This window comes from Cylas formicarius, unplaced genomic scaffold (assembly GCF_029955315.1).
Source record: "Cylas formicarius isolate icCylForm1 unplaced genomic scaffold, icCylForm1.1 PGA_scaffold_4__25_contigs__length_36172078, whole genome shotgun sequence".
NCBI classification, from domain to species: domain Eukaryota; kingdom Metazoa; phylum Arthropoda; class Insecta; order Coleoptera; family Brentidae; genus Cylas; species Cylas formicarius.
Genome location: NW_026844334.1, coordinates 32,065,907 through 32,093,385, shown reverse-complemented (window position 1 = coordinate 32,093,385; position 27,479 = coordinate 32,065,907). Strand labels below are relative to the sequence as shown.

Genomic DNA, 27,479 nt, shown 5'->3' with positions numbered 1-27,479 from the left:
CCATCACGACCCTAAAATTCATTGTTTCTTTGGACTCCCTAAAGGTGCGCCTAATGGGACGTCTAATGGGACGTCTAATGGGACAAATGGAGTGGTCAGATGAAAAGACGTTAAATTTAATGCAGACCAATTATTCCAAAATTTGTTGGAGCATAAGGACAAAGATTACTTTAAAAAAGAAAAGGAGATTGACACATGGGATGAAATTGCGTCAGTCATCGGGAAATCTTCACAGGCCTGCAGGAAGAAAATTTCCAGTTTAATGGCCACCCACAGAAAAGAAAAAAATAAGGTTAAGTTGTCTATGGGAACAGGAAAAGGCCAATCTTAATAATATCTAATTATAAATAAGATCTGCTAGAAGTTCCGGACCTGGCCGTTTTTTATATAAAACAGTGCGCCACCATCGCCAAGGTTTTCGTATAAGCTGCCATTTGTTCTTCATCGTCAGGCATTTCTACGGAAAACTGGGTCGATCATTTAACAGAAAACCAATCTTCACCCGAATTACTGAACCCAGAAATAAAAACCAAAGACCAAAGAAAATGAATCCGAAAGCTTGCCACTTCCTTACATTCCAAATATTACTGAGCCCATATGAAAAGTTATAATATTGACTTCCATCGAAACTGTGCTAAATTGCTGGATACCCCCAAAAATCTCACAGCTGATCCTTTGGAGGAGATCTATAACAATTGCTTAGGAATAATGTAGAACTTGAAGAACGTCTGAGACGATATTACTGGCTGGCCCAATATGGCACTATAACTTGCCAAGTAGCGAAGCTCATAGGAAGGTCCTTACAGAGTGGCGCTGAGAATTGACTATCTAGCGAGTTCGGAAGTGTTCAGGAAGAAACGCTAAAATCGTCCGCTTCGAATGGTTACGTTATTTCAAATCAAGTCAAACATTGCATTGGAAAGCAAAATAATCTTAGAGCCTATTAAATTGAAACAAATTAAGTTTGTAGTGCCCATCAATTACTCTTCAGAGTCACTTAGACCTTGACAAAACGTTTGTGCAAGAAATCAGGGGCTCCATGATCCTCTCTATGAGAAAAATTGATGGACGACTTTCTTTCCACGGATAATGATCGAAGCAGTCTTTATATTGAAATTAAGATCCTACTGAGCGGCTGGGGAAAATTCGGTTTTTTTTTACCGGAAGAGAATTGTATGTTGCTATTTGGCACTATAAATATAAATCAGTGAAAAAAGGCGGAGGTTAGGGATATATATTTGGTTAGTTTAGCAGATCACTTAATTAATTTTCATTTGTTTTGTGGAACTGTCGAAGCGTCTAACACTTTTAAACTGCCTTCCCCGATACTTGTCGCTTGTTTGGAATTTCGTAGGGGATCTTCTTCTTCCCCTCCCATATGCATAGTTGTGCTTTGGGGATCATCTGCTCATAGAAGGCCTCTGTCCGGAGAGAGATGGTTGCTGCGTCCGGTATTCCGCTCCAATCCGTGATGTTCTGGAGGCATATGTGTTGTTTTCATCCTGATCCTCTTCGGCTTTCCATGCAAAATCAACCTTGGAATAACATAGCGTGGCCCTCTCAAAATATGCACCAGACGAGATGTCTTTCGGGACTTTACTATATCCAAGAGTTGTCTTTCAACTCCAGCTCATTGTAGCATTTCATCGTTCGAAATATATTTAGTATATGAGATTTTAAAAAGAGTCGACATTTCAAACCTTTCGGTGCAATTTATTGATTTCACCTTAATTGATCCGTTTTCTGCACCATGCAATAGAAGAACCACACATAGCAAATCACCCTTAGTCGAAGATCTAATGGTAAACGTTGTTGTAGCAAGACATTCTGAAGCTCTCGAATGTTGCCATACCGATTCGAAACTTTATTTCATTCCCTTATAGTGAGGTTAATATCGTGGGCTCGTCTACTAATCATCATGAATTTGGTTTTTGAAATATTTATATGCAGCCGTACAGCTGGTCAATTATTTCATTTAAAAGGAATTGCAGATCCTCTAGGGTGAAGGTCATTCCAGCTGTATCATCTGCATATCTGATGTTGTTAGTGGGACTTTCATTGACGCTGATTCCTCTGACCACACAATATTTTTTCTACATAGATGCTAAAAGAATGGCAAAAGAATGCATACTTGTTGTACATCTTTGATTAGATCAAATGGCTCAGTGAAGATTGTATTGTTTACCTTCACTTCAGCTGAGCTTGGTGAACAAAGGCCCTCCCTTGTTTCCAGTCCCATAAAAAAAAATCCAAACTGCATCTCGGCGCTCATTTCTTCACACTTTTCATAAATTCTGCTGTGAATTACCATGAGAAACGCCTTAAGTGCGTGACTTTTTTTGTAATGGTAAACCAATCTTTTGGAAGTTTGCTGGAGTAATATATTTTGTTAAACAAATGTTAATATCAATTTGTTTTAATACTGCGGCACGCAGAGTGTCCCGTATAAGATATTGTACATGGGGATAATAGAAACTGTAAGAGATACAGTGAAGCTTAAATGGAAGAAAGGTTGTGTATGTATATCCCATAATATAATCTAGATTTGTTTTATTTTAAATCGATACCCTTACGTAGATACAGGGTGAAAAAGGAAAAACCACAATTTTTTCCTTATTATTGGTTTTGAAATGTTCAAATTTTTAGGATATGGGTGAAAAAATATTGCGTTGTTAAAAATGGAGTCAAAACAAATTTAGGCATACAGTTGAAGTCAACATTTGTTTTCCTTATGACCGCCATATTAAACAATAATAATAAAAATAAGATAAATAAGATTTCAGAAAATTTGGTTAGTTGCCAAGCGTGGTTGAGACACCTCGTATATCTTTGCGTCGGATACTGTTGGAAGAAGGGTATTGTACCAGTGGTTCATTCAGAAAAATAACGTGATACCTTCAAATTAAAATCGGATGAGTGCCGATTTACTAATTGCGAACTCTTTAATTGTAAGAACACTAGGCAGATGTAAATCCACAGTTAGCTCATGAAGTTATGCATGAAGTAAGATGTATTTTAACGTATGGTTTGGTATTTTAAGTACCCAAAAAATTGGACCATTTTTTAACGATGATAATTACATTCTGATAGATATTTAAACCTGGTACAAACAAACGTAACAGAAGATCTCATGAACCTTCCACTAGCGGCGCACCACCACATAATGCACAGATTATTACGAACATTTTCAATGCAGAATTTCCCAACAGCTGGATAGGCAAGCTGGGACCAGTTAGATGATCTGGCTGGATTTTTTGTATGAGGTCACTTCAAAAATCAAGAATACAGTAGGTCCTATGGAACATAGAATTAAAAGAAGCTGTTAACAGTATCGCTCGACAAATGTTAAGACAGTCCTGTGAAGCAGTGTTAAGGTATATGTTATGGGTGCAATAAAACGGCGGAATATTATATCACTTACTTATTTTATTGTAAAATTCTGTGTATTCTCTTTGCGCGTTAAAGAAGAACCTTTAAAGATATATATGAAAATTTTTCTGACTTCTTTTCTCGATCCTCTCTTTTCAAATTTATTGACTCGTTTCATGTTCATTCATTATTTAAATGTGTTTTAAAATTGAATAGCAATATAAACACGAATTATGTTGAAATATGATTTTTGTAATTTTTCCGGATTTGTCTTCACCAACCAGCAAAATCATTTTTAAAGAGGATTTTGAAAATGTAAAAATTCATTATGGGGTCTATAAAAAAAAACAAAAATTGACTCCTGTCTTACGCAACATAGGCCAAATTTTTTTGGAGGCCATTTTTAGCAACGCCGTATCCTTTGTCCAATATCCTGTAATTTTTAACATTTCAGCTCCTATAATAAGGAAAATATTGTGGTTCTCCAAAAATGGACATTTTTGCTTTCTCACCAAGTATCTACGTAAGCTAAGCTAAACAAAGCTAGATTATTTGTTGGTATTTTCATACGCTACTTTTCTTTTATTTTTATTTATTTTTATACGCTCTATCTCTTACAGTTTCCACTATCAACATGTACATCATCTTACCCTGGACATTCCAATAGCTTGTACTACTTTAAATTTGGAAGATAGGGTGGTATATTTTAAACAAGTTTTCTTAATTTCTTCCGGTTCGGTAACAATTTTTCCCTGAACATTCATGTTATATTCAAGATGAGTTCTTGCTAAGGCCAGTTACTTGTTCAAGTTTTGTGTGAAAGTTAAAGCTATAGTAAAGTCGGTGGAGATTCTCAGCTTCCTCATATTCATTCATTCATAACCCAGGTCTCCTTTGGTTCTTTACTAACCACCGCTGTTCTAATAAGTCTAATATTTCTTTCGTAATCCAGGTTTCTCTGTAATTAATCCCATGGGCGGTTTTATCAGTTTTATTTAACTCGATAGTACCAATAAATTCAGTTGGTCTTTACCACACAAGACGTACCACACTGCGATACAACTGATTTTAGAGGTTTTTAATATACAGGTTCATTGATATTTGCACTGATAGAGCACAAAAATAATGAGAATACATATTTAATGACCAAAATTAAATTCTTCCTATGCTAGGTTTACTGGCCTACTGGTTTTGAGGAAAATTGACACCGAGGATATTAGTTTGCAATTGCAGCAGATTGAAAATGTACTTGTTTGTTTTTGGGACAGCAGAGCCAAAAATGAGCACTGGGTTAACAAAGATTGGCCTTCCAGAGTCACGATACCAGGAAAACAAAATGTGATCAACGAATCTTTGCATTCGAGGGAAACGAACTTATTTGCGTCCGTGCATATCAAGCTGGGGCTGATGAACCGCTTCGTGGAGGCGTCAAATCGAGATGCAAATTGTTTTGGGTATTTGTCACGTAAACTCTCTGGGATTGGTATGGAAACTGATGGTTTTCAAATAGACGAGCTTGTTTAAGATCCACAAATCACCAAATTAATAAAGCAGAGAATTTTTGTAGTTATATTTAAACTATGGAAGATCATTATCAAGATCAATGGGACAACATGATGGCTGACTTCCTCTCCATTCTAGAAAGTCCTATAAAAGACATTTCTGTGACTAGTTTTGGTGGCAAAAGTAATATAACAATCATAAAATAAAATAAAATAAAATAAAATTTAAAACATTTATTAAGGTTTCCACAACAACATGCATTGGGAATTGTGTAATGGGAGGTCGGAACATATGTGCTTGCACATCAAAACAATAACGTTAACAAACCATTTGAAATAACTGTGTGTATACAAGTTTCGTGTGTGTTGACCTAAAATCAAAAATAGCGCCAGTAATACATGCGTGGTCGGTATATTAACTCTCATCGAAACCGTTAAATTCTTCTCTGACGAAAGACTTCCACGATTAATCACATCACAGGCTGAACAACGTTTAATATTATACCATTAGTTAATAATTGTTACTTTCGAAAATCGATGAAAGTATATGCGCTCGGTAACGTAGGGCCTATGGGATCGCCGTTGGTACAGAAATAATCAGCGTCGAAAAAAAATTTTTTTTTCTGTTTGTCCGTTCTCTGTTCTCCGTTCTCATTTTTTGGTTTTTCCTAAATAACTTTCGAACCGCTACAAAATTAAAATCTGCCTCCATTTTAACCCTCCACGAGGCACATAAGCTTATATGAAATGGGCCTGACCCGACGCCGGTATCCACCTTTTTTTCGAGATTTCCGGCTGTTTTTTATGTTTTTATATGGCACATATATGCAGCTCTGCCCAGTGACGGGACCTATTGAGGGGGTTGGAGGTCGGGAAGTATTCTAAAAAAATAAAAAATCGCGTGTGCAAGGGTCTACAAAAACATCATTTTTCAAAAACTGTTTACGAGACCGAAGAAATTCTTGGATCAGAAGAAGCCGAAGATACGGCTCTATAAACTTTTATTCTTGACATTTTTCATAAATATACCGGGTGCGCCGCAAATTCGAAAAAACTGAAAAACGGGTCCCCCTATTATTGAAAATTGGTTATAACTGAAAGACTATGATTCAGATCTCACTTTTTTATACGGTCGAAATTGGGCGCAATCAAATTTTACCAAGTATTTCATTTTTTTTTTGGTAATTTTAGCTTCCAGAAAAGTATGTTTTCCTCTATAATCGTTCACCCGAACTGCAAAATTCTTTAACAGGCAGATGCAGAAGATCCACTGCAATAACATTTATTTTGGGCATTTTTTCGATTATATACATGGGCAATCGTTATTTCGGGGGCTGTCAAGACGCGATGACATCATTGCTTATTACGGCGCACTGCATGGTTTCAGAAAAAAACTTATTGTCTCGAAAACCATTTACTATTTTGAAAAAATTCTTGAACCAGGAAACGTGAAAAATCTAGGGCTATCACCTCTACTTCGAACAATGATTGAATTATATACAGGGTGTTTATGGGCAAAAAATCTAAAATATCCTAAAAATTTCCGTTTTTGTGGGTAAATTATTGACGATAAATGACAATCCGTTAAAGATGGGATAATTTTATTTGAACAGTATCGTAAACCGTGTCGTGAGAGTTTCAGGTTTCCTCAATTATACAGGGCGCGAGATATTTGAAAAAATATCATTCGACAACGCTATTATTTGTGCAAATTTTGATATTTACCGATCTTTTCTGTAAAGTTCGACGAGATGTGAAGAACATTTTATACAGGGTGCATGCACAATTAAAATACATCTATTTCACAAAAGCGCCATAGTGGTCCACAGGAGCACGATAGAAAAACAATGCGTCAGTCTAATATAAGAAACCGCGAAGTTCTTTCCTTTTATAATAAAAATCTGCTTCGCGCTACGCACTACGAACTTGCCCCGCCCACCGTCGATTTTTCTAAAGCAATCTTGTTTTTTATTAAGTAGGTGTATATATTTTTTATTCCTATTAAGTTAAAGGTTCTTATAAGATATACAAAAATGTTTACTAGAGATTCATACTTACGTTATGATTTGTAAGGTAATGAAAGTAGATTATGTTATTTTAAAAATAGTACTAATTTTGAATTTTGTAGTTCACCAATAGTTTTATTAAGTTTTGGTTAGTTTCATTTTATTTAAACTCTATGACCGTATTCAAGCGTGAATTATACGGAAATATATTTTGAATTTGGTATTTTATTTATTTGTCCACTGAGATTTGGCAATTAAAGCTAACTGATCTGGATTCCTCCTGCGTCGGTTTTTGTTGAGTCGAACTAGCTGGCGAAACGTTAGCTAGTTCCAGAAGTTTTATAAAAAGTATTACTGTGGAAATTTCTTTGAAAAATGAAGGTAACTGATTGCTTTATTACTTTTTTATTGAAGAACTCATTTCTATAAAACTATCAAAATGTACCCTGCTTTCAGTTTCCGTTGATAACATTTTGATTGTAACTTTTTTCTTTTTAAAGGTATCAAGATAAATAAAATATGAAATGAGTTGGCAACCAAGTTTTTTCCTAAATTACATGAAAAACAAAACACAATTTTCTGAGATCCCAGTATTTAATTCCACTTGTTCTCGAAATATTAGGAAAAATAGAAAATCCTGATATTTTAGGTACTGAGACCATTAAACTGCATTTTGCGCCATTTTCTTTCTAAGCAGCCATATCCACACACTTAACTCCTTCTGGTCTGAAGATTTAACGAAATCTATGCATATTTTGAGAAAATATTGCCTTACAAGTGCCGCATCCAAACCTATCGACGAAATGTTGGTTGTTGAATGCCGCAAACAAGACTTTAAATCTGGCGCATGCGCATATATTGAATAGACCTTCTCAAAATTTTGTTCATTGTTGCGTTAGAAGTTCCTGTATTATCAGCATCATATTCCCCTATATTCCTATATGATTAATACTGATTACTTACTAAGTTACTTTAGCCAATTTAGACTCCGCGAAGGAAGTGAAATGTTTCAAGTACACTATCAGACTAATAAAACGGTAACTGTCGCGTCGACTCGCCAGTATGTTACATTTTATCCAAATGCCGATCTATAAATAATCCCAAATACATAAATTAATAACCCAAGGGTAGCGGTTGGATGATACACAGACATTTGGGTCCGCTATTGGTAGATCTGCAATTAACTCTAGATCATTATTTGAATCTCAATCATAATCTGAAAATATAATCATGAATAAAAGAATCAAACCTAAACTTACATTGGGTCCAGATGTAATTCGGTTATTTCTTATAAATTACTGTCGCTTTGGTTTGGCTCAAGCGTATCTAATACTTTTAAATATATGCCTGAGAAACCAAGTCACTAGTGGTATGTAGATCAGCAATTTCTGTACAGTTTTAGATGGCAAAATCTTTAAGAAGCAAATAGTTCTTAACCGAAAGTTATATATCTTGAATTTTAAAAAGCGTTTGATCAGTTGGATCAAAAACTTTTAATCCACAAGCATTGTATTTTTGGATTTTCTGAATCAATTCACCTCCGATTACTATGTTGTTTATGCTTGTGTTCCTCAAAACTCAATAGTGGGGCCATTATTATTCAACATTTTCATTAATGTCATTGGTAAAGATCTTGTTGTCGGTTTTCTTTTATAATGGGTGTTTTTTTTCGATGTATAGAACTTTAAGTTGGCAATACTGTTCAAGATGGCGACCGATTTAACAGCTGTCAAGTGATTAATTCTCAGTTTGGTTTGGCAATTCATCATGAATAGACTCACGCCTGAACAACGCTTGTAAATAGTGCAATTTTATTTCGAAAATAAAAGGTTCTTTGCGAAATACGTATCGCGCACTACGTCCATTTTATCGTCGACAAAATCGTCCATCAGAGCAGTTAATTCGATTAACCATAGAACGTTTTCGCACCACGTTTACTCTTATTGATAACTCACATCCCGTACGGTGCGTACAGAAGAAGCTATTGCTGATGTAGAGCATAGCATTGAGGAAGACCCGAATGAGTCCATCTGCCTTCGAGCATAGGAATTAGATCTGTGTCCATCCACTTTATGGAAGATTTTGCGGAAGGATCTTGGTTTACGTGCTTACAAAATATAACTCGTGCAAGAATTGAAGCCAAACGATAAGGCGTAGATTCATCGAATGGGCCCAAAACGAGATTGCCGTTATTCCCGATTTTCGTAAGCGAATTTTGTTTAGCGATGAAGCGCACTTCTGGTTGAATGGCTACGTGAACAAACAAAACTGCCGCATTTGGAGCGAAGCTAATCCTCAAGTGTATCTTGAAACACAGTTACATTCAGAAAAACTGACTGTTTGGTGCGCTTTATGGGCTGGTGGAATCATTGGTCCGTACGTTAGAACGTCACAGTCAATGATGATCGGTATAGAGCAATGATTACTAACTCTTTCATTCCTGAATTGAATAACCATGATGTCCAGGAGATGTGGTTTCAACAAGACGGCGCAACATGTCACACAGCTCGTGCCACAATCGATTTATTGAAAGACACGTTTGGTGACCGCCTAATTTCACGTTTTGGACCTGTGAATTGGCCTCCAAGATCTTGTGGTTTAATACCGCTAGACTACTTTCTGTGGGGCTATGTCAAGTCATTGGTCTATGCGGATTAGCCACAAACGCTTGACCATTTGGAAGACAACATTCGCCGTGTTATTGGCGATATACGGCCATGTTGGAAAAAGTCATCGAAAAGACGTCCAGATTGGACTACATCCGCGCCAGCCGTGGCGGCCATATGCCAGAAATATTTAAAATGTAATGCCACAAGATTATCTTTCCGATAAATAAAATTCATGTCAATCGAATAATCCATCGTTGTTTTATTGCAACTTAAAGTTCTATACATCGAAAAAAAACACCCCTTAAATAAATAATAACATGTACCCTAATACAGCCAAGTGACTCCCTCCCGTTCTAAAACTTTTTGTGAGTTGGGAGTAATATTCGGCTGGAAATTATGCTTTGTTAATAAGTTATCGACAGCTGTGGCGAAAAGATATAGATTTATCATAGGTTGCACTACAGGCTTCAACAATACAGAAATAATAAAAATATATAACTCATACATCAGGTTCAAATTAGAGTAGTTTGATCTCCTGGGGACAATTGTCACATTAATAGCCTGGAAAGAATTCAGCGTAGGTTTTTGAGATATGTATGCTATAAAATGGACGAATCATATATATGATTACAATAATTTATTGACTTCATTTAAAATTTTAAATAACTTGCTTGATTGCGCTGACCAAATTTATTGGTTCCCCGTATAAACTCTAGATATCCTGACACAATATTTCTGCCCAACCAAAATTTTCTCCCATTGCCTCAGTGTGTTCCAAATACCTTGCTCGGTCCGATTTGACTTTTTTTCACAATCTACTAGTAAAGTAAAACAGTTATTGTCCCATTAACTATATTTATAAATTGCAGTCTTTTCTTTTGCTCTTATTTCTCGATTTTATGTTAATGCTTATGCTAGGTTAGATTTTAGATTAAGTTATGTTAGGTTAGATTTTAGATTAGGTTGAGTGATGTAGTTATTCCATCCAATGCTTCTATAAATGTTATTCTAATTTGTACTGCAAAATGTTAGGTGGGCTTCATGCCTGTTAGGTTTGTACGAGCCCTAACAACTAAATGTTCGAACGATGTAAAAAATGATAAAAAAGACATTTTTATATCTATTTAATTTTTTTTTGCTTTGTCGATTGAATAGTCAATTTACGCACATTACGATAGCACAGAAAGTGCGATCGTAATGAATTATTTTTTATTACGCATGAATTGCATAGTAAAATAACAGAAACATACCAAATTTGCTGACAAATAAATATTCGGACGCGAATGTTTATTGATCAAGAAATCAATGCTACCCATGCATTGATGGTAAAATGTATTGTGCTCAGATAAATGGGTTGTCTTTCAAGTTTGTATAATAGTTGATAAGAAAATGACGCGTGGTGTTGCAACAAACAAAAAAGTGCGAGAAAATATGATATCTCAGTACTGCAGAGGTAAATCAATGCAAAAAATTTCAAATGACTTGAGTATTGCAGAATCAATAGTCGGGAATATTATAAAAAAGTATGGAGAGACAGTTAGTGTTAGCGTTCGTGGTAAAAGTTCAGGCCGACCCCGTATAATCACTGAAAGAGATCGTCGTATTCTTGTCAAGATTTGTAGAACTAGCAAACGAAGCGTCTTACCACAAATTCAAGCCCAATGGAATCACGAGGCAAACTTAAATGTCTCCAGGAATGTTGTACACAATGGATGCATAAGTCTGGTTTGAGTTTTTATAAGGTAAGTTTACAATTTTTCTTGTTTCAATATAAAAATTATTAATATTCTATGATCTACTTTTGTTCAAGGCGAAGGAAAAACCATTATTGACATCTATTCAGAAGAAAAAACGTTTGGATTTGGCACAATCCAAAAGATCCTGGACAACGGAAACGTGGAGTAACATTATCTTCAGCGACGAATCAAAATTTGATGTGTGTGTAGGCGATTGTCGAAAAAGGGTGATTCGCCTTTCACAAAGATTGTCTAAAGCGCACGGTAAAATTTCCCCAGGGTGTTATTATATGGGGGTGTATGAGTGGTAAAGGGGTTGGCAACAACGAGTTCATTGATGGTATTGTATTTTATTTTATCAAGAAGTTTGATTCCATCAATAGAACGAACTTTTGGAAATTATTGCCGCGAAAGGTGATGTTATTTATTATTAATGTTCGATTTAAAGTAAAAGATTTAAATGCGTCCGAATATTTATTTGTCAGCAAATTCGGTGTGTTTTTGATATTTTGTTATGTAATTTATGTGAAATAAAAAAATAATTTATTACGATAGCACTTTTTGGTATAAAAATAAGTGCGTGATTTCATTTCTCAATCGAAAAGGCAAAAAAAAACTAATTTAAATTAAGTATAAATATGTTTATTATTATTTCGTACAGCGTCTGAACAATTAATTGTTAGGGCTCGTATAGTTAGGCTGATAGGTAGACTTTTTCTTTTAATTAATAAATAAATTTCTTTGAAAACATTATAACAAGATATATGGACAAAGTATCTTCCTAAATATATCAAACAAGTAATATGAAAGAACAATTTCATGTATTACTTCCAGAAATTGGCATTTATGAATTCCTTTTTTGGGGCAATCATTTTGTAACTGTTATTAAAAGCCAGAAGTCGTTCAATTGAAGTTTACGAAAAATGTGTTGAACAAAGTAGAGGAAAAGAATTTACTGTATTTTTATTGTTACAAATAAAATAAAAATCACCTCTTTTTGTACAAATAAAATAGGAAGTTTGTTATTTAATTGTAATCGTAACAACCTGTTCTATTGAATACCCGAAAAACAAAATAATAATAGTAATAATAAAATGTCTACTAACTACTTATTAATGTTACAATATCAGTAATATTAATATATTACAATGAATAGAAAAGAATATCTAAATAATTACTAATACTAAAATAAATATAATGAAACGGGTATTACATATGTATCTAACTATAATACGTAACTCCTAATTTAATTAAAAAAAAAAGGATTTTAGTAGACGTGTGGAATAAAAAAGCTTATACCCATTCTTATAAAGCACCTTACTGCTGACTAACTAGTTTCAGCTTTAATTTGTATTTAGAACTGGAAATAAAAACGAGAAATCATTTATTTATTTAATTATATTTATTATTTATATCATTAATTAAGAAAAGCAACGGCTGAAAAGTGCTTTATGGTGTGCTGGAATTGTTAAGATATTTGTATGAATTAATATTATGAACATCTGTTCTATAAGCCACTCGTCTATGTTTGTTGTTTTTCTATTTATCTTGATAAATAAAAAAAAGTTTACGCCAACAAAAATGCTATCAAGAGGAACTATGGGCACTGTGCAATATTCAACAGATCTAGGAATTTGTACTATGTGGAATGAAGGACCCAAAAATATAATTATATTGATCTTTTAATTTACATTTTCGCCAACATTTTCTAGGCGCAAGTCCTTTCTCTTGTATGTTAAAAGTATGAACTTAAGCGGAAAAATATATTTTTGGCGACGGTGTCATTTAGAGTTTGTTAACATTTTCTGAGGTTGGATGCCAAAAAAATCAGGTGCATCCGTTGTGACGTATTTTTTTTGAAAATTGTGCAGCGTGTCTCGTGCGTTAAAAATATGCAGTCATTATAAACTGCAGTTAATTTTTCAAAATTCGTCAATATCTGATTAAAGTTTGTTACGTAATAATATCATTTTTTTTTATTTTAAATGATCTTTCTTCAACTGGCCACACTGAACAGAAACATTCGTAAAAGAAAATATTCCCAATATATTTTGTAAGAGAATATTCTTTATTTATTGTAATTTAAGCACATATTTAAAAATCATGTCTATTTTTGTAAACTGGCTGTATTCTTTATATAATTCGAAACTTTAAAAAGCTTGGCAGCGTCATACTCATTGTTTTGTAGTATTATTGAACCTGAACCAAAATTTCTATTTTAAAAACACGTCTACATTATTTATCGTAATTATAATTACTGCTATCTCTGGTCGAGTTGTATTATAAAATCTTCTGTGAGGCTTGTGGAATTTTGTGATTGTAAAGGGCTACATTAGAGCAAACAAATTAATTTCAAATTAACTTGATCTTCAAATTCAATTTTAGAAAAATGTTTTTGTTGTATTTCAGTAATTTGCTACTTGAACAAAATTGTGCAAATTAAAATTGTATGAAAAATCACGACCTGATTCTGACTATGTAGTCTTGACACAGCCACACATAATTCAAAAGATACTTTTCTTAATGTTCGTATTCGTTGTTGCCCTGCTGCTCATTTTATTACATACTGTTGCAGTACGAGTCTATTTAAAGCATGTTCCTTTCTTCATGTTAAAATAATATATCATTACAGTTCTATCCAGTCTCATAATGTAGTCCAAAGGTCATAAAATGTTTTGGAAGTAGAAATGTATCCGAAGAAAGAAAAAATACTTTTATTATCTTACGTAGTATTGTGATGGTCACATGACATTATTTTTATAAGAATCACATTACAGAAGGTAATAAAGTAATAAAGAAAACAGTTATATTGATTATTTCGGTAACTTTATTTTATTTTATCTTGTTAGTAGCAATATTAAATAATTTAATTTATTTTAGTTACTATCTAAAATCATTGGAATTTAATCCGGATAATTATTCCAAGGAATAAAAATAAAAATAAAATTTAAAAGTCATTGTCCAGAAAGCATTAGCGGAAACAGTAAGAGTCAGTTCAAGAATTGTATAGGAAATTATGTATAAAAAAATCATATCAAACAATTCATTTATAAATGACACCAGGCTTTAAATTTACACACTTAATCCCCCAAGCCCCCTATACCTATTTTTTTTTTAGATCCACAGATTTGTTGAGAGGGGCGGGGATAATTTTTTTAATAAAAAAAATTTGATGCTTCAATCTGTAAGTTTTTATTTATAATAAAAAAATTAAATTAAAGAATGCTGTTAAAAGCTTTACAGATGATTGGAGAGTACCCTATACTTCCCCAACATTTTAATATTATATTATGCCCTGATACGTGTTGCGTCTGGTCTCCCTTTTATGATGTACATTTGGTGTTTTCTTCAGCAAGTTTTGGAAAGTAATAACATATAAACTGAATATTCTTGATAATTATAATGCTTTGGAATAAGCTGTAGCTGTGCCTGTGCGCCATAAGAGGAGAGATTGAATAACCTACTATAATATTCAACACGGGAGAGTTTCAACTCCAGAAATTCTTCATAAAATTCATGTTCCACATAGGACTACCAGGGCACCCGGCACTTTGCACCTCCCGATTCTTCGTATTAACTATGAGTATAATACTTTAATTTTCAGATCACCAAGCTTTGCTAACGATTACTCTTTTTTGTTCCATTTAGTATCTCCCTGCGTGAGGTTCTCCATACTTTCAAGTAGATTTATTTAGTTAACATTGCCGGCTTTTTTTATGTTTTTATATATTTGTTTAGTATTTCGATGATTATTTTTAGATTTATTTTTGATCTCAACGTATTTTGTTTTTTTACTTAATTTGTTTTAGTTTATATCTGACCGTGTTATGTATATTCTTATTTGTAATGGACTGATCAGGCCTGCCCAAAGTGATGCCATGCGAAGTTATGTTTCTCAGCTCTGATGGTCACGTCCCAGGTCCATTAGTGGTGTTTTGCGAAAACGTAACCAACATTATATTATCATCTTTGTAATTTTCAAACTGGTAAACAGTTAGTAATTATTTAAATTATTAAATATCATGCAACAGTTAAATTATATAGAAGAAAGCATGCTTCATATTGAGTTACACTAAGACCGAATATTTCGAGTTGATGCTCATCACCAATCCTAGAGTCCATTATTCGTACGATAGAAGAAATGGTATTGGATTTATGGTAATTAACACCTTCAATGCCTCACACTCTATTAACAGAAAATTAGTTAAAACAAAACATTGCATAGAAGTTGCGTTTCTGTAATCAACAAAACGTTAATCCTTAAACCATTAAAAAGGACACCTGGATCTTTGCATATTTTCTTTTCCTTTTGAAGAAATTAAGTTGCCAGCATTTAGACATGTTCAAGTGCATTTGTCAGTATTGCACCAGTCTAGGTCCAGATTGGTAACTGTTGAGCGACTAAAACAAATACTAAGCTGATTTTTGATATTTTATTCACACTCGCAAGACTATCGAACATCTTGAAAATTGACACTTGCATAGTTGGTAAGATTACTTCCATCCCTATTTTGGAAAATAGAGACAATAAGGCTATATTTGCAGATATCTCAAAAAGTAGATAAAATTGAGTAAAATATACAAAGGGACTACAAGAGCACACACACACAGCACCTCAAAGAGCTATTCGATAACCCATCACGACCCAAAGTGTTTTTGTTTTCGAGATTAGCTATTTTCTAGTAACTTTCTTCTTTTAAATTGTCTGATATATTTGTAGGAGTAGACAGCTCCAACAAATCTGTACCATTTTGTGTGGTATAACCTGTCTCAAAGTATTTTTTATATAAATTCACAATATTTCCGCTCCGCTTGTGCCAAAACAAATCGCCATTAAAGTGTCATGTATAAAACTTGTTACACAGTGGCACATTAGTATATTATGGCACAAGTTTTGTATACAATACTTTATCATGAAACAAAATAAATGCACATTCACCGAGTGACGTGATGCACTGCTTGCACCTGAACAAATACGCCAGAAAGTGTCATTTCGCCATTAAAGTATCATTTATTAATTTATTAAAACTTGTTACATAGCAGCATATCAGCAAAACAAAATCGATATACTTTTACCGAGTGACGTGATTACCAACAAAACTGACTAGCGTGAAAATGTTATAAGTTGGAAAAGTAATAACAGGTAATAATTATGAACTTTTACAAGCTTTTGTTGAGCCTTTTCAATTGACATTTCGTATTTAATATAAAATGAATACACCCCCAACCTTTTCCTCATTTTCAGACAACATTTGAAATCTCCAGCGTTAGCTTTGTACGAGAGTATTGAAAACAATTCTTTATATCGTTAATAAATGCGGAACACGGTAGTGGCTTAATATGGGATCCCTGAGCCCTACCGGATGTGAATGGTATGTGGTAAGAACGTTCTTCATTTATTGGTTTCCTTCACGTGTCTCTTAAAATGGGGACAAAATGAAAGAAAGGAACAGAAATAACTTATCGACAGAAATAAAAGTGATTTCTCACGATATTATTTTCAAATAATTACAACTTCAAAAAGAACAGACAAATTCTGTAAATTTGGTAAATTCGGTATGTTAGTTTGTCCAATTATAATGTTATAAATAAATAGTATTATTTTACAGTCGGTCATGAAATAATAATACCTCTACCCAAAATTACGAACCTCTGAGTTTGATAGGGGAGGTTTAAAAAATTGGGGTCAAGTCCCAATAGACCGACTGGTGGCAACGGAAGACCGATAAGGCAGCTGGACTTAATAAAGTAACCTTATCCCTCTGCAAAGAGTAATTAAAAGTCTTTTCAGATACTCATGCAGCTATCGTCTTTCAAGTTGTGGTTTTTATTTTTTCTGCAAAAATGAAGTGGGATATAAAAAAGAGGCAAGTGGCGCACAAGTTTTATTTTTAGTTGTTTAATCTGAAAGAAAAAGATAAGCGGATATTATTTATCCAATAGTGGTGAGCTGTAATACTGCAAATTTTTTTCAGTGACGAATTTCAATCGCAAAAGTTGTTTGTATGAATGTGAAGCGTGCATGGTAAAAGGTATGGTCTGTTCATAGATATAAGAAAGTGACCAATTGCTTTTGAATGGGATTGTCCAAGGGCGGTCAGTAACATACAATGCAACAAGATTATTACATAAAGTGTCGGAATTTAAATTCAGGTAAAATTGTGGTCCGTAATAGAAAATAATTTTATACCTACCTGTGTTTAATATTCTTTGGTTTGGTATACTACTTAGTTTAAGTTTATTAGTAATCATTCTTATTTCGCGTGTATTACAGCGTGTGTTGAATCGTGTGCGAATTATGCAAAATATGTGCGAGTCTAGTGTATCTCAGGAGATGCTCCCTTCCAAATGTAGAAAACACGATTCTATTGAGACTAAGGAAGTTATAAACAATGTTTATTTGACTCTCATTCAACCAGCCAGCAAGCATCTTTAGAAGAAACGGCCACATTGACGAAAATTCCAACATCAACTGTATGGAAAATTGTGAACAATCCCATTTCAGCGCGGAAAAAAAGAAGCGATGCTGACATTTTCTCTGGTGTAGATGAAAGTGATCAAGATATAATACGGCGTAAAATTTACCAGTTATACGAGGAACAAAGCGTGCCTACATCAGATATCTTAATTAGGAGGCTTGAAAAATATGAAACCGGTATTAAATGTTGCAGAACTACCTTAGGGAAGTGTATTCAACACATGGGTTTTAGATTTAAAGAAATTGACAAAAAGCAACTTTTAATGAAATCTTTTAGAATTCGGAAATGGCGACTGGAATATCTAGAAAAAATTAGGATTTACAGAAAACAACAAAGGAAAATTATTTACTTGGATGAAACCTGGTTCGACACTGATGATACGCCGGAAAAGGGTTGAGTTGACTCAACTGATAAGTGTAAAACAAACGCGCCATCAAAAAGAGATAAAAGAATAAGTATTTTGCATGCCGGCTCTAAAGATTGTTGGATTCCAAATAGACTTTCTCTGTCCGCGAAAAATATTAAAGATTCTTCTCTGGATTACCACGAAGACACCAATGCTGATTTATTTGAAAGTTGGTTTAAAAACAAACTAGTTCCAAACATTCCTCCTAATAGCGTCAGTGTAATGGACGATGCAAGTTATCACAGTAGACAGTTGACTAAAACCCCTTCCGCTTGTGACACAAAAGCAACAATCCAAAACTACATGTATAATAACGACATTTATTTTTACGAAGATTACACCAAAAAGCAATTAATTGAGGTTTTACAAAAAGAATACGTCTGTGATAATTATGCAAACAATCTAGGGCATACAGTTTTAAGGCTTCCACCTTACCACTGTATATTCAATCTCATTGAACATGTTTGGCACCAATTGAAATCTGCCATTCGACGAAACAATGTTTTTCCCCGTGTTAACTCCAAGGTCCTCAAACTTATAGAAACCGAAATTTTTAACATCCCTCCACAAAGTTGGGCAATTTCTGTTAAACATATAGAAAAAGCAGAACAATCGCATATCCATATTGCAAATAATTTAGAACAAATAATAATTAAAACAGGCAATGATAGCGATAGTGATACTGATATATTATGTGAATAATTTTACGTAATTTAAGTAGGTAATAAAAATAATTTGTAATTTTATTTTAGATTTAAACATAAACACATAAATAAATCAATAAATATTGTTTAGTATCTTTCCTAACAAAACCCCAAATAATTAAATTCTAAGCCAAGTACGGCCATATTTCATTCTTACCGCTTGACCGGGCCTTTCCTTAATGCGTATGAGTTAGTCACTTTCTTATATCTACGAACTGTGTTGACTGTGTTGACTGTGTTGACCGAGGCTATCAATCGTGCTACGAGCGACTCGATTGAGATTGCTTACCTTACCACCAGGTGGCGTTTTCTGACATAATCGCAAGCCAATTAATTTTTTGAACAAGGAAAAAGCAACGGTATGACTTTTTTATAATGTCCTTAGATAGACATTAGGGCCCAGCAACTCAGTGAAAATAGAATCTCAATATCTTTGTCCTAAAATCAAATAAGAACAAAATAACTTAACTGTCAAAACAATTTGATTTTAAGAAAATCCCAGTTTACGAGTTGTTATTAAGTCATGAATTCACCAAATAAAACGCTAATTTATTATATATCAAAATAAAATCTTGTAATTTGCCTTTTTAATTTTTTTACAATTCCTATGAAATTTTTCCCAAAATCCTTTTTTTTTGGCGATATTGAGATGCGGTTTTAACTGGCTTGTTGGACGCTTATTTGACTATCTAAAGATATAATTGCATCGCTGCATCGTTCTGGTGGTAAGGCAAGCATTGCATCGCTCATAGCTTTATTGATAGCCTGGAAAACGCCTTTGTCAACCAGTCCAAGATTATTAAAATGCGTGAAGCATTTTTGGAGATATGGATTCAAAAAACAAATGTTAAAATATTCCACTGCAGAAATATACATTCACACGAAAGCAGGACACAAAGTTATATACATCATAATATTAAAAGTATCAAGGGCATATATAACCCTATTTATCAGTCTACAAACACATATAATCAATTTACTGATATTGTCAAAAATATTGGAAACTATAAAATATTTGTAATGCGACTAAAATGGTTTGTAAATTGGTCTTAAGTAATTATTTATACCAGAAAGACTGGTCACTGTCAGTGTCGCTTATTTGTTACATGTCCTTGATACCAGTGCTCCCACAGAATTTTTGTAAACTATATGTTTTTTTGTTGAATGAAATAAATCGTTTAAAGAACCCTATGGTCAATATTAGCAATTTTTGCAGAAACATTTTCTCTAGTCCGATTTACCTTAAATTTTTTTCAACTTTTTAGAACTATCCGTTTGCCTGATAACGTACCTCCTATCACATTGGAAATATAGAGAAAACCCCAATTTAAAAGAGGCATGTTCACATAAAGTATTTTGAAAAACAGACATTTTAGTAGCATATGATGTTAGGTGAAGAACCAACACCACAACCTTGTTGCTTTCGAATTATTTTTAAAAATTCGAAAACAGCATTAGCAAGAGTCAGAGAAAAATAGCATTTCTCGAAAACGGTTAATACAATCCAAAAATTATTGAACGAGAAGACGCGGGAGATCCCGGCGAAAAACTTTTAATTCATATAATTTTTTGAAAATGTACAGGGTATATCGGTTATTTATAAAAAATTAAAAAAGGTTCTTCTTTTAATCAAAATTGGGTATAACTAGAAGGCTATGTTTTAGTTGTCAGTTTCCTTCACATAGCCATACAGTCTGTGTGGAATGTTAAAATTTTTATATTCAAGGTCTTCGTATATTCTACAAAATGTGGTGTCTTCAAATCTGACAGAGAAGTAGAAGTCCATACCCACATGTCAACTATACAAATTGGGAGCAATCGAATTTCGCGAAGTAATTTTTATTTTTTTTTAATTTTTACTTGAGTTATTTTAGCTTCCAGATAAAAATTATTTTCTCGAAAACTATGTACCCGATTAGCAAAATTCTTGAACCAAGGGACGCAGAAGATCCGCAAGCATTTTTTCGATTATATACAGGCTTTTCAATTATTGACAGAAATCTAATAAAAAACGAAAATTCTTCTTTTTGAGAGTCAATTATTAGCCATAAACCATTGGTTTAAACAGTACTATAGACCGCATCAAAGGCTACGGTTTTTGAATATCACATACGCTGCTCGAGATATTTGAAAAAATCTCTACTAGAAGCGATGACGTACTGCATGGTTTCAGAAAACAAACATTTTCTGGAAAATCATTTACTCTATTGCAAAAATTCATACACCAGAAGACCTGAGAGATCCAGAGCTATAACCTTTGCTTTTATAATTTTTTCGATTATGTACAGGTTGTGACGGTCAAGGTCAAAAATCTTAAAAAACCTTAAAAAATACTGTTTTAGAGGGTAAATTATTATTAGTCGTCAATGATAAAATTGTAAAAAACTGGACAATTTGGTATAAACAGTATAGTAAACTGTGTCCAGAGCTATAATTTTCATACAAGGTGCCTGAGATATATGAAAAAATATTATTTTTAACACTAAATTATTGGTACACATTTTTATATTTAACAATGTTTACATGGCTTTGAAATTCCGGGAGACTTATATAGGGTGTATGCACAATTAAATTATATTGATTTTTCGAAAATTCCATAGTGGTCCGTAGGAGCGCGATTGGAAAACAATGGGATTTCTAAAGACTTAAGCAAAAAGAAAAATACACTTACCAGTATCCAAAAAAATTGGAAATGGTGTTACAATCCGGATCGGTAACAGCGTCCAGTCTAGTTTCCAGATCGCTGTTGCTATTGGCAGGACTGAATTCGGGGCTGTAAACCCCCGTATCTTCCGATTCTGTAGACGTTTCTTCGCTCGCGTCGTCATCATCTTCAGCGTCGTCGGCGTTGTCGGCACTTCCGCTACCCCCTTGCATCTTGCTGAATATATTCTTGACGAAACTCATTGTTTAAACAACGTGCGTTGGGCGTAAACGTTAGAATTAAAAGCGACGCGTCGCTCTAACGCGTGATGCGTCGATATAGTACGACGCTTTTTAGCACTTTGGCATGTAATTTTATAGACGCTATTTGTAGCGCAGGCACGCGGAGCCTTGGACGCGGACAGCGGACATGTCTCGAGATGTATGTATGTTGACGTTGCTTTATTGTTAGATTCAACGTACTTTGTCATTAAATAGGAAACGAAAATCTAAATACCAAAAATAATACATATATTTTTTCAAGAAACCCTTTTTACCATGTGATAATAGTGTTGCTTTATTACAATATCCTCCATTTCTGCTATTAATATCGTCTTCAGTATGGTTTAATGTTCATGTACAAATTGTCATCATTTTTTCTATTTTTTGCCATAATCATTCCCTCACTCCAAGTTTTGCCTCTTTTTGCAGAATCTCCCATGATAACTTGTACGTCTTGGTCTTGTCTTGTCGCGTGTATTCCACTGTTGATTGCACTTCAACTTATTTGCGTGTTTCTTTTTTGTCTATTTTTGTTACTCTTTTACCTCTTCGCAGGTATTTCATCTCCAGGGTTTGAATTTACTTTTCTTTTGTTAATTAGTTAGTGTCCATGATTCCCAATCGAATGTTAAAATTGGTGTATATATGGCTTTTTTTGATTTTTTGATATTACTTTTTCAAGTTCTTATTCATTGCAAAGTAACGTTTTCGAGCTTTTTATATTTTGTTGTTTATTTCTTTCATCCTTTTTTCCTTTATTCTCTATTTCTACCCCTAGGTATTTGCTGTGTTTGCACATCTTCCAGTTTTATATATATTTCTTTGTGTACATTTCCCATCGCCATTACTTTTGTCTTAGTTTTATTTAACTTCATTCCAAAATCCACCAGAGCATTATTCCAGATCCCCTCTCCCCTCTTTTCTGTTTATTTTTACCAGTTAGTCGACAAACGCTCCTTTGGATACTTTTACATTTCTCATATATCTATAGCCCTCTCATCATGTTTCCTTACCATTGCTCTACAGTACTTTATTATTTCACCAATATGTGCTTTGTTTAGTTCTTTAACTTGTTTTAGTACTGCTTTGGTTGTGAATGGCCCGGAAACTTTATTTTTCCTCTTTCAAGTAAATTGTCCATAGTTTGTCTCTTGGTACCTTATCAAACGCTTTTTCCAAGTCACTGAAGTCAAAATGCTATTATTTATTATAAATATGATTATTTATTATCTTGGTATATTGCCTTTTCAGCTATATGTTGAACAGTGAATATTAGTATTAATAATAATAATAATGACAATTTAAGTTAATTTTCTTAATATTAATGTTAATAATAAATTCTCAGCTTTAATGGGTTTAATTATTTTCCCCCGATATAAATGAAACTTAAAACAAATCAAAATTCCGTCACCAAAGGATTAACAATGTGTTGCAAGCAAAAGCGGGTGCTTCTGGTGTAAAAGTAGAGATAACGTCCTTCTCAAACAGTATTCAAAAACATATTCTTGAATTTTCAAAAAGATTGTCTGGCAGGTTAAAATAATACCTATCCAAAGAGAAATATTGTTTAGTGATAATAAATTCATAAAAATCTGGGGTATAATTAATCCTAGTGGTAAGGAGGAGGTAATGACTACAGCAAAAGCTCTAAAATCTAACTATACAGTAATGTCTTCTAAATTTCTGAAACCAATACTGGAAGCTGTAGCTTGGTTGAATAATTCCATCGAGTCAGGAATGTTTCCTGATTGCATGTCATACGTTCCATGTCACAATTTTTAGAGGTAAAGGAAACAGGGAGGATCTATAGGCTGTGAGTAAGCTTCTTGAAAAACTTGTCTTTATTAGCACCAAGTAAAACCAAACCAAACCAATGGCGTGTGACTTTAGTAAAGCTTTTAATAGCGTCTCGTTCGAGATAGAAAAATTACATCACTTTGGAATTAGAGGACTCGCTTACTGCTAGTTTGAAAGCTATCTGAGTAATTGGATCCAACGTGTGGTCAGCTGAGATTCAATGTAGTTCATTTTGAGGCTAGTTACAGTTTGACTAGGAAGGAAACGAAAATTTAATTATCAAAAATATTAATAATCAGCTTTCGAGCGTTTTAGTGTTATAAAAACATTTTAAAACTGACAATACCTCCATTGCATATAACATGCTATTTTGTTTTATTTTTAGACTCAACGTCTTTAGGCATTACACAGGCAACCAAAATCTAAATACTAATAATAATAATAATAACAGTAATATTCATAACAATAATAATACGCGTTAAAGCTTCAGTTTCAATCAAGTTTTGAAGAAGCCAACAGGATGATGGGCGAAACGTCAGCAAGTTCGACGCAGGAGGAATACAGAAGTTTTGTAAAAAGTGATTCAATATTTTATAAAAACGTCTTAGGAAATTTGATTTTAATGTTAAAAATAAAAAATATGAAAAATGCAGCAAATATTTATACCTTTTTTGCATATGATATGGATTTCCACAACCTAGAAGCATAGTATAATATGGATATAAATATAGTGTTAATTGATTTGAAATATTGGACTTCAAGAAAAATGCTCGAACAATTCAAGCAGTTGCGTTCCGTTCTAGGGGTCGTTAACTACATGCGTTTTGTGAAAAATTTACTATACAGGCAACTTTTAAAATTGCTAAAAAATGGTATGAAAAATGTCATAAACTTCTTATAAAAGAAAATCAAACTATCGTACTAATTATTGCACCCCTATTGAAGCGAATTTTTTTTGTAATGGTTTAGGTGATGAAGTGATATATGTGTATTTATTTGGATCGTCTTATTAAAGATTAACATTTGGCTTGTATTCTACCCACCCATGAAATTTCACATCATTTTTGATAGCAAAAGAAGCCCTAGAGACAGGAACACGAAGAAATTTTTACCGTTAGTGATAATGACAGAAGACTGTTGTGTTTTTCTTAATTCAATGTTGTTATGTATGTATGTTAAGTAATGTAGCCCTCGTTATGGCAAACAGGAAATAAGATTATCAAACATGATAGAAAAATCGCCATGAAAGCGTTAGAAATATTCTCAAAAACCTGTGCCATAGATGTCAGGAATGATGCATCGCTTAAACAACAACTGTATCAAAGCATCCATACGTGCCTTTATAATAATGCTCTTGCTCTTGAATTAAGACGCTGATTCATAACATGTTTTGATACAGCAAGAGTTGCATATCGTAGAAAAAGCAAGCAAAATATCCTCAGAACACAGCTATCTAAAACATAATATTATTTGACAATCGCAACTCGGTTAGACCGTTTTTCATACAACTCGACACATTAGGATGCGGTTTAGGTGGGCGTTTATATCAAACAAATGAAAAAATCGAATGATAACCGAATTTCAGGCTTTAGCGGCATTACACTGCTTACACCAGTGACGTACGTTCGTGGAGCGAATTATAAGTTATGTCGGGTAGATTTTCAAGAATATGATTTCCACATTGAACACTAAAAAAGGTCCAGAAAACAGTTTGGCCGATGGATTATCGCGTTTTCTATTAAAATTGGTTGAAAGTTTCGTAATTGCATGGGTCGGTTTCAAAAAACGTGGAAAATATACGGAACAGTCAACTGGGCGATGAGTTTTTCCAGAAAGTTATGAACGAGTTGGGGTGAAAGTTTATGTCCTCCTTTATTTTCTATTACAATATAATACTGATTTATTTTTTCTTTTCTTTTATTTTATATTTTGTTATATGTTTTTCTTGTTGTACAAAATGTAGAGTCAATTTAAGACTTTCAGCCGTCCGGACTTTGTGTCAATTATGGATTTTTTAATGGATGAACAAGTTCATGTGCTTGAGCGAACTGAAACGTGGCTAATTACAAATACTTCTGGATGCAGTGGCTACCGTCTACATTGAAAGGGCTGTAATTGCAGGGGAGGCAGTATGGTATTTATGGTATTTTATGTTAGGAATTCAAATATAGCATCTTTGGATTGGAGAGTACTTGTTTGGACTCCCTCTATCGTCCCCAAGCGTTAATTTGGTTGCCTACTTGGATGAAGTTGACTCCAGTTTGATTGTTTGTGTTTTGGGACAGGTTTTAATGATATTTTTTTTTAATGTGACTAGTAATAGTAAAAAAGTCGGTATCGACATCTTCTCATTGAGCCGCCCTGTGTATTTTCTATTTGTACAAAATGAGCAAGAAAAAACTGATAGGCGTGTGCGACCATTTTTCTTGAACGTCAATATCTGAGTTTTAACTAAGCTTGTTATATAATCTTCGCGTTAGAAATATAACTGAAACATGATGTTTTTACTTTTCATCTTCAACAAAAATAGATAGAACGAAATTTTACGAATGCATTGTTAATATAACACGCTTCGACTTTTTATTTAATTATTAACCACCTATAACACTCTTAACTAAATTTAAAGAAAATGTTACGCATGACCTTGAAAAAAATTTTTTTGATGTATCAGTTTATCAGAAAGAATTTCCTTTAATGCAATTTTTTCACGATTCCTTCAGTTTCCAAATAATGCAATTACATCAAAAGCATTGGATGTCGATAAGAAATTATTGTGGACAATTTCTTGGATTGGATGCAGCTAGATAGTTGTGTTTTGTAAATGTTTCAATGTGATGTTCAACAATGAAAGTGCTTTATTATTAAGCAACCATATTGCTTCATTCAGTTTCTGAGTGAGTAAGGATGTTGATAATTTCTAATAGGAATTATCTTTTAAAAAGTTTATTATTTTTTCTACTCCGTTCTGTAATAGTATATTGTGCAACAAGTGCGGTAAACGGCATGTGACTCACGACTTTATTTGCCACGAGCGGAGCGAGTGTTTAATAAACGAGTGACTTAAAAAGTTTACCGAACGTGTTGCGTACTATACTTTTTCTACGACCGTTAGTTTTTGGGTACATTTTCGCAAAACAACACGAATACATTCACTGACATGACCGTCAGAATTGAAAAACGTCAAAATACAACGCGTGAGATCAACGAAAACATCCGATTGCTCCCAAACCCGTCCGGTAGGGTAAAATCCCGGAAATGTCCGAAGTGACTCGGATCCGTGGGAAACGAAACTGACGTGGTAAAGTGACGCTTCCCGCACGCTAGATCATTGTGTAATTGGGTATTTTACAGACGGGAAAAAATAATTCGAAGAACTAATAATTTCTACTCTTCTGTTTTTTTTAATCTATATTTATTGAACATTTATTAGGTTAAAATTAGTTTTCGTTAGTTTAGTAGGTTAAAATTAGTAATAATAATATCTAATTAATAATATCTCCTTTAAAAATATTTAATTTAAAAAATACAACTCAAATCACAACGCAGTAAAATTGCAAGACATATAAGGCGAATCAAAAATACAATTTTTATAGTAAGTGTTGAAAAATGTCCGCCTTACGATATACGTGCATTTAACCTACGCATAATTGCCTTCTTAATGTGCTGGATTATTTTTTATATCATTATAAAACCCAGTTTTCCTATTCTTTAGGTCTTCGATATCACGCATTGGGGTAGTGTAGACCACTTCTTGTAGATATCCCCGATACAAGAGAATTTAAATCTGGGGAGATTAAACGGTAAAAATTAATACATGTCTTGTCTAATTAAGAGGAAAAATTTTCTGCAAAGGACGTAATTCTTTTTAAATCTCTTATTGAGTTAAATGGCACTGATTCAAGGGATAAACAGTTTCCACTTTACTCCAGCATTACGGAGAAAGTAT

The 27,479-nt window shown here is 33.6% G+C and overlaps 1 protein-coding gene across 3 annotated transcripts in view; it reads right to left on the bottom strand.

The window, feature by feature from the left end:
- LOC132700732 (protein FAM184A-like) overlaps positions 1–27,479 on the bottom strand; it is a 72,227-nt gene that overhangs the window by 29,583 nt on the left and 15,165 nt on the right. Inside the window, exon 1 of one of the 3 annotated variants that reach the window (XM_060668244.1) lies at positions 21,483–21,826. The exons of the other annotated variants lie outside the window; for them this stretch is intronic. Coding sequence (XP_060524227.1) covers positions 21,483–21,718 — 236 coding nt within the window. The 5' untranslated portion in view covers positions 21,719–21,826. Of the gene's footprint in view, positions 1–21,482; positions 21,827–27,479 lie in introns of those variants that run through there. 3 annotated transcript variants of the gene reach the window in all.